Source organism: Hakea prostrata, chromosome 5 (assembly GCF_041222555.1).
Source record: "Hakea prostrata isolate BN-2017 chromosome 5, UWA_Hpros_2, whole genome shotgun sequence".
NCBI lineage: Eukaryota > Viridiplantae > Streptophyta > Magnoliopsida > Proteales > Proteaceae > Hakea > Hakea prostrata.
Window position 1 is genome coordinate 45,460,071 of NC_142604.1, and position 7,434 is coordinate 45,467,504.

General features: G+C 37.7%; 1 protein-coding gene across 1 annotated transcript; it reads left to right on the forward strand.

Annotated features, from left to right (window-relative positions):
* Nucleotides 1-528, forward strand: LOC149016104 (uncharacterized). The gene has a single exon (XM_089156674.1). It carries the CDS (start codon nt 1-3, stop codon nt 526-528), a length of 528 nt encoding a protein of 175 aa, XP_089012800.1.
* The last annotated feature ends 6,906 nt before the right edge of the window (nt 529-7,434 follow it).

A 7,434-nucleotide genomic window follows, 5' to 3' on the forward strand; every position in this document is an offset into this window, starting at 1 on the left:
ATGACTGATTCAAAGGTTTCATACGAATCTACTGGTCATCTTACCTCTACCTTACTCAATGAGATAAATTTTTTGACTTGGTCTCGTGCAATAACCGTTGCCTTAGGTGGTCGTTCTAAAATTGGTCATGTTAATGGACAGACCAAAGCTCTTGATATTGCTGACCCCAAATATGGTGAATGGCTTGCCAATGATAACCAAGTTATGACTTGGCTTTTTAATTCCATGGAACCTCAGATATATGAGATTTTTGCTTACTCTGAAACGGCTAAATCTCTGTGGGATGCCTTAAGTCTTATGTATGGACAAGCTGATAATTCCTCTAGAATCTATGAACTGCAACAAGAGATTGCTCATGTTGAGCAAGGATCTTCTCAGTCTTTTTCTGACCATCTTGGAAACCTTAAAAAGAAATGGGATGAACTTCGTCAGTATCGTCCCCCAGCCCAAACTATTGATGAATATATGAAGAGAGATGAGCATGACCGTGTCTTTCAACCGTTAGCCAGCATTCGACTCCGAATATGAAGACTTAAAAAGACAGATACTTATGAATTCAGAAATTCCCACATTCACTACTGTTTGTGCCACTATTCAGAGAGAAGAGACTAGAAGACGTGTTATGCATTCTGAATCTAAATCAGGGACTGATCAAAGTGAGAATATTGCCCATGTTGCAAAAACAAATATTTTTCCTAATTCCGCTCGGAAATCAAGTCTCTTATGGTCGTCGTCGGGAAAGGTCGTGGAACTCGACCTACTTATCATTGTGATCATTGTAATCGTGATGGTCATTCTAAAGAACGATGCTGGCAGTTGCACCCTCACTTGCGTCCTTCTAAAGATCAGACCACCACTAAAACATCAAATCCAAAAATTGTTGCGCAAGCAGGCTCTTCAGATTTTCAGGGTTCTCTTGAACAGATTGCATCTCAACTACAACAGTTCCTTCAATCAAATAGTTCTGTCGCTCGCAGCTGAATTAAGCAATGTTGCTCACACCACCGGTACTCCCCTTGCCCTTTCCACTTTATCTCATAATTATTTTATAGTGGATTCTGGTGCAACTGACAATATGTGTCGTTCTTCATATTATTTATCTGATTTGAGTACTGATAAAGTGGACTCCTTCCCTCCTATTACGGTTGCTAATGGCACCACTGTTCCTATTCAAGGACATGGGAAATTGAATTTATTTTCAACTGAAGCGAGATGCATTGTTTGTGCCATCTTTGTCTATGAATTTACTATCGCTTAGCAAGATCACTAAAAGTTTGAATTGTCATGTGATATTTTCCAAGGACAAAGTAATATTTCGGGACAGAGCAGAAGGGGAATGACGATTGGTGAAGGTTGCCTGCAAGATGGTCTCTATGTGTTGGACTCTCCAAACAATGCTTTGGTTTCTTTGAGAAAACCTGAGAAATCCCAACTTTGGCATTGGCGTATGGGCCATCATTCTGATAGGATTCTAAATTTTTTGAATTCATCTTTCTTTTTTGATTCCAGTTGTTGTGATGCTTGTCATTTTGCTAAACAACATAGGTTGCCTTTTCCGAACAAGACTCATGTTTCCAAAGACGTTTTTTGAGATTGTGCATTCCGATGTTTGGCACTCTCCTATAGATTCTAGAGATGGTTTTAAATATTTCATTAGTTTTATTGATGATAAATCACGAGCCACGTGGTTATATTTATTGCGATCCAAGAATGAAGTTTTGCAGATATTTCAAGATTTTTGCAAAATGGTTCACACTCAATTTCAGACGAATATTAAAATCTTGCGGACAAATAATGGCACAGAGTATACAAATACTCCTTTCCAGTCCTATCTTAGAAATATGGGAATCTTGCATCAAACATCCTGTGTTGGCACACCTCAACAAAATGGAGTTGCTGAACGTAAGAATAGGCATTTGTTTGGAGGTGACCCGTTCTTTACTTTTTCATGGAAATCTTCCAAAAATTTATTGGTCTGATGCGGTTCTTACAAGTTGTTATTTGATTAATCGTCTTCCAAGTAGTGTGTTACAATTCAAGATTCCACTGGAAGTTCTCTATAATCGTTCAATTACAATGACTCATCTTAGAGTCTTTGGTTGTGTTGCTTATGTTCACTCGCAGCATGGTAGCAAACTTGATCCTCGCTCTCAGAAGTGTGTATTTTTGGGGTACTCGACATCACAAAAGGGCTATAAATGTTATCATCCTTCCACCAAGAAAGTTTTAATTTCTCGTGATGTTTCCTTTAATGAAACTCACATGTTTTATCCTGGCAGGAGTCAAATTCAGGGGGAGAATATGGATAATTATAATGAACTTGTTGTGCAGGAATTTGCTCCTACCCCATTACCAAGTATGCCAGATAGCTCATCAATCGACATTGAGCAACAAAATCTTGATACTCAAAAAGAACCACAAATATTGGTTCCACCTAAGAATGAGCAGACATCATCTATACAAGTTCGAAGGTCAACTCGAGTCTCTAAACCTTCCATCAGATTGCATGACTTTTCAACATATCATGCAGTAAAATATCCAATTCAATCTCATATTTGTTATGATCGTATTTCTCCTCAATTTCTTACATTTTTAACTGCCATTGATGATCATAAGGAACCAATTAATTACCTTGAAGCCAAGAATTCATCAGTATGGATAAAGGCTATGGAAGACGAACTAAAGGCCCTTGATAAGAATCATACTTGGGATATTGTTCCACTTCCAAATGGTGTACACCCAGTTGGTTGTCGATGGGTCTATAAAACCAAATACAACAGTGATGGTACAATTGAAAGATACAAGGCTAGGCTTGTTGCCAAAGGATATACCCAAACATATGGGGTTGACTATAAGGAAACTTTTGCACCAGTAGTGAAGATGAACACTGTAAAAGTGTTAATGTCATTGTGTTTCTATTTTGAACATATCCTCTAAGCTACAGCTCATGATTGTCCATTTTTCCATTGATGATACTTCAAAGAACATACATATTATTATTACTTAGGATTTAGATTGAACTATTGAGTCTTCTTCCCCCTCCCCTTTCTCTCTCCCTTGTACGTAGTTTGTCTTTTTCTTTTGAAAATTTTCATATATATTATTTTTTCATAAAAGAAATAATCAAAGCAAAAGAATAAAGGGCATGACATTTTTGATTATTTGGACTAATAAGCATTTATATATCCTCCCCAAAAGAATAGACTCAAAAGTTGATGTTCTTATACATTTTAATGGGAGAGGAAAGTGCGTTATCTTGGAAGCATACATGCATGCTTGCCGGAGTTAATAGTTGGATTTGCTTAGCTCAAAGAAAATCATGCCGAGGTTGGATTTTTAGCCCAATGGTAAGAAGGAAATTTTTGTCCCACCATTGCTCAAGTTGACGAGTTGTTGGGTGTAACAGCGAATTTTATCTTGTGGATTTCTGATAAGAAAATGTTACATAAATTCAGAGATTTCAAATCTCTAGATTCACAAATGGGAGATTTATACCCGTTTGGTTGTGTGAATATCTGGATTAATGAAATCTAGATATTCATATTTTTACACTAAAAACGTGAATCTATAGATTTATGGGTATGAGGTGAAATCTAGATATTTTACTTCTACTATAAAAACATTAAACATTTGAACCATGACTCATAAATGTTTTTTTTAAGATGAACCTATAGATTTCATTCCAAAGATTTAGGCTAACCAAACAGTTAATTTTATGAACCATGACTCCATAGATTTGGAATTCTAGATTTTTGAAATCTCCAGACTCAAGTAACCAAACAGGCCCTTAAAGCGTTGAGATTAAATTAAAATATAAAGTTTTTTTCATTTTACCCACTTAAGTTGAACACAAATTCTTGTTTGCCCACTTAAGTGGCAAATATTTCAATTAGTCCAATTTTCTCAATTTAAAATATTACAAAAAATTCAATGTTAGTTTTCTATTAACTTTGACTTTGAAATTACCATTTTGCCCATAGAGTGTAAGGAAATATTTTACCGAACTTCTTTTAATTTTTTTTAAATTTACAAAAGGACACCCTGTTCACTTGATTCCCCGACTCTTTGCCAGCCCTCCTCCTCTCTCTACTGGCAACCACTACCCGCCACACCCCTTCCATCATATGGTTTTATCATGTTGTTTCTCATTCTAATCCCGTTAAAATCTTAAACATTTATTTGATCAATGAATCAATCTAACACATTATGCTCAATTTAAAAAGAATTTGAGAAGCAAAGAGGAAAAAAAAGAGAAGAGACTTGCTTCTCTGCAACCCACCCAAGGAAACGAGAGACAAGATTGAGATTTTGGGAACAATTTGCATGGTATTTCATGAGAACATATAGCTACAGAAGAGGCATCGAATACTCTCACCATTTCCAACTGTGCCGACGGCTTTAACCTCTTTATCTCCCTTTGCTATATTGTAATGTTCATATATATAGATTCCTGTTGGGTTTTATTAATTATTAATATAATTATATGTCTAAGGGCAAAGTTGAAATTTCATTTTTAGGGTGGTTACAAAATATAATAAATTAATAATATATTATATATTATGGTAATCACCGCATCATTGAAGATGTACGAGATTATTCATATGTGAGTTTTTCCTGAAAGGTGGCTCTCCCTCTCTCTCTCTCTCTCTCTCTCTCTCTCTCTCTCTCTCTCTCTCTCTCTCTCTCTCTCTCTCTCTCTCTCCAGAAGGTTCTGTGTAGATTTTCTCCCTAGTCTTGATCTCTACTTTCTTCCATCCTCAAAGCATTTGGGTTGTGGAATTTTATTCCCTTTCCTAGAGATTGCGGAGTTAAACCGGTGATGGGATTGTGAAGGAACGAGGACATGGATCCAAATTACTTATGCTGCAGATATTCTATATTTAGGAAAGCGAATCCAGGTAAGGATATCTTTCCCCTTCAATTATCGAATTGATATATAGAGTATTACCACCAATTCCAGTAGTAGCGGACTAAGTATGTGAAACCCAGCCCTAACCTTGACCCGAAAACCTTGTTATTTGTAGGTCCGATGACCCGAAGTAAAGTAAGAAGTCAGCTTTGGGCCATCCCGGTAGAGGACTTGGTGTCTGGCTTTGAATCCATGAAGGTTGATGATGAGGTTCTATTTATGGAAACAGAATCCTGATGAAGATCTAATTAGTTGATGGACTTGGAGTGCTCTCTATCTTGGTTTGAAGGCATTTCTACCTACTAGGTAAGTCCCCTTTTTTTTTTTACCCCACTCCCTTTTTTTTTTTTTTTTCCCCTCTCTCTTTTTCTTTTCTCTTGCCTTGTGCAAGCATTGGTCGACCGATTGGTCGATCGGGCCATCGACCAATCCACTCGACCAATGGGTGCTGTCTTTGGCAATTAGGTTGATTCTTGCTCTATTTAAGTCTAACCTCGAGTCCACTTCGTATTTGCTGCCTCCAAACCCTCTCGGAACGAACCAAAGACCTCTCGCAAGTCATCTCTCTTGCATCCTTGGAGTTTTCTTGGCGGATCTTCGACGGAACTCTTCTTTTTGCATCAAAAGGTATGTCTACTCTCTCTTCTTCTCCTCCATCTTTGTTTTTCTTTCCTTTTTGAGTTGAGACAGTAGAAGAGATGCTGCATTCTCTGTTGCAAACATCTCTGAACATGTTCTCATGATCATCCTAAGGATTTAAGGCTAGAACAATGATCTTAACCATGATCATTGCAAGCTTTTGAAGGATTCATGATCAAACTATGATTTAATCTCTGTTAATCTTCTAATCTGAATTCTGATCTCTTTGGATCTTCTTTCATTGATCATGTTAGTGGTTAATAGTTGTGTTTTCTTTCCATGATCCATAATCCATAGAATTCTAGTTGTTCTCTTCTACCTTACTATGTGTTCTTCATGATGCATGATAGTACATATATGGTAGGTTTTATTTCCTTATTTAGATTTATGCTTCTAAGCCTTATTCCATGAAGACCTATGTATGTTTTCATGTTTTCATTACCGAAAGCAATGATCCATCCTCCTATAGTTCTTGTCCTTGTTTTCTATTTCAAATTCATCAAGATCCATGTTTGAGTTAATTATGGTAACTTTTTGTTTCCTAATTTGGATCTTGATACCTTGATTTGATTAGTGTTTTGAGGTCCCCTATATGCTAGAATACTACTGATGTAGTCTACCCCTTGATTAGTACCCTTTTGAACCACCAAATTCGGATTTCATATCTTAAAACTCTGATTTTATAAGCTACTGTCTGCATTGGTCGACTGATTGGTCGACTGGACCACTCGACCAATCCACTCGACCAATGAGTACAACAGACTCCGGATTGGTCCGTTTCGGATATTTTGATATATATTCTGCTAGGGATCTTTCCTAATATGTTGTATATACTTGTTTAGGACCTTCTTCTCAAGTTTGCCAAGATCTTACTTGATTTCTTAGGATTCTTTGCGAGTTATAAAAGGTAAGGATGGTTATTTTCCTTAATTACATAGATAGCATGAATCTAGTTTCTATATTTGAATATCATTAATATGTTTCCTAAATTAGATTCTTACAATGATATACTACTGTTGCATAACTTTGATTACAGTAGCATTACTTATTCATATTGAATTGATTCATGTATGATTTACTTACCAATGTTATACAAGTGATTGTAATTACTGATTTCTTTCCATATATGGAGTTACCATATATGTGATGATATGAATTGATGCATGTGTATGCTTACGTATGGTTTGGAAAGGAGAGGTGTCCTTTTGACACTTCTGTCCTTGGACTACTACGGGAATATTATGGGATGTTTCCGGAGATGCCCTCCTGGACACCTTCCTAAACCGTTGGATGACATATCTAGGATTGTCTAGTAGTGTTTGGCTAGGATGTCCTGTTATGTCGACCCTAATCGGAGGGGTATTGAGACCGAACGACCCGTGGTAGCAATGGGGATTCATGGGCGCTCAAGACCGGTAACCAACCAATGGAGAGGACAGGAATCACATTGTGGGGGCCATTTATTGGTAGGGTTGCATATGGTTAGACTTGGGCTCACGGGCGCTTAAGACCGGTAACCAACCCGTGAGAGGACGTGAGAGCTTCCCGTTTACCATGTGTGGATGATCAATAGGGTTGATGAGTCCGTAGTCCGAGTTGGTCGGTGCCATAGGATACGCCGACTCTAGTGTGAAGGATACCGAAAGGGATCGTCGGGGACGAGGAATGGAAGTATCTGGATCCGACTTGATGTAACTAAGTAGAAGACTTGCATTTGGCTAGGTTTTACCCCGACATGCGCCAAGACTTATACCAAATGGTTGTGAGAGAGTGTGTTGACTTAACCCCCCGCCAAGGTTTGTCCCGAGGGATGAAGGACCCATTACCAATCGGCTGCTCAAGACCGGTGAAATGATCCGTGAGAGAATCCAAGATATCTTAAATGG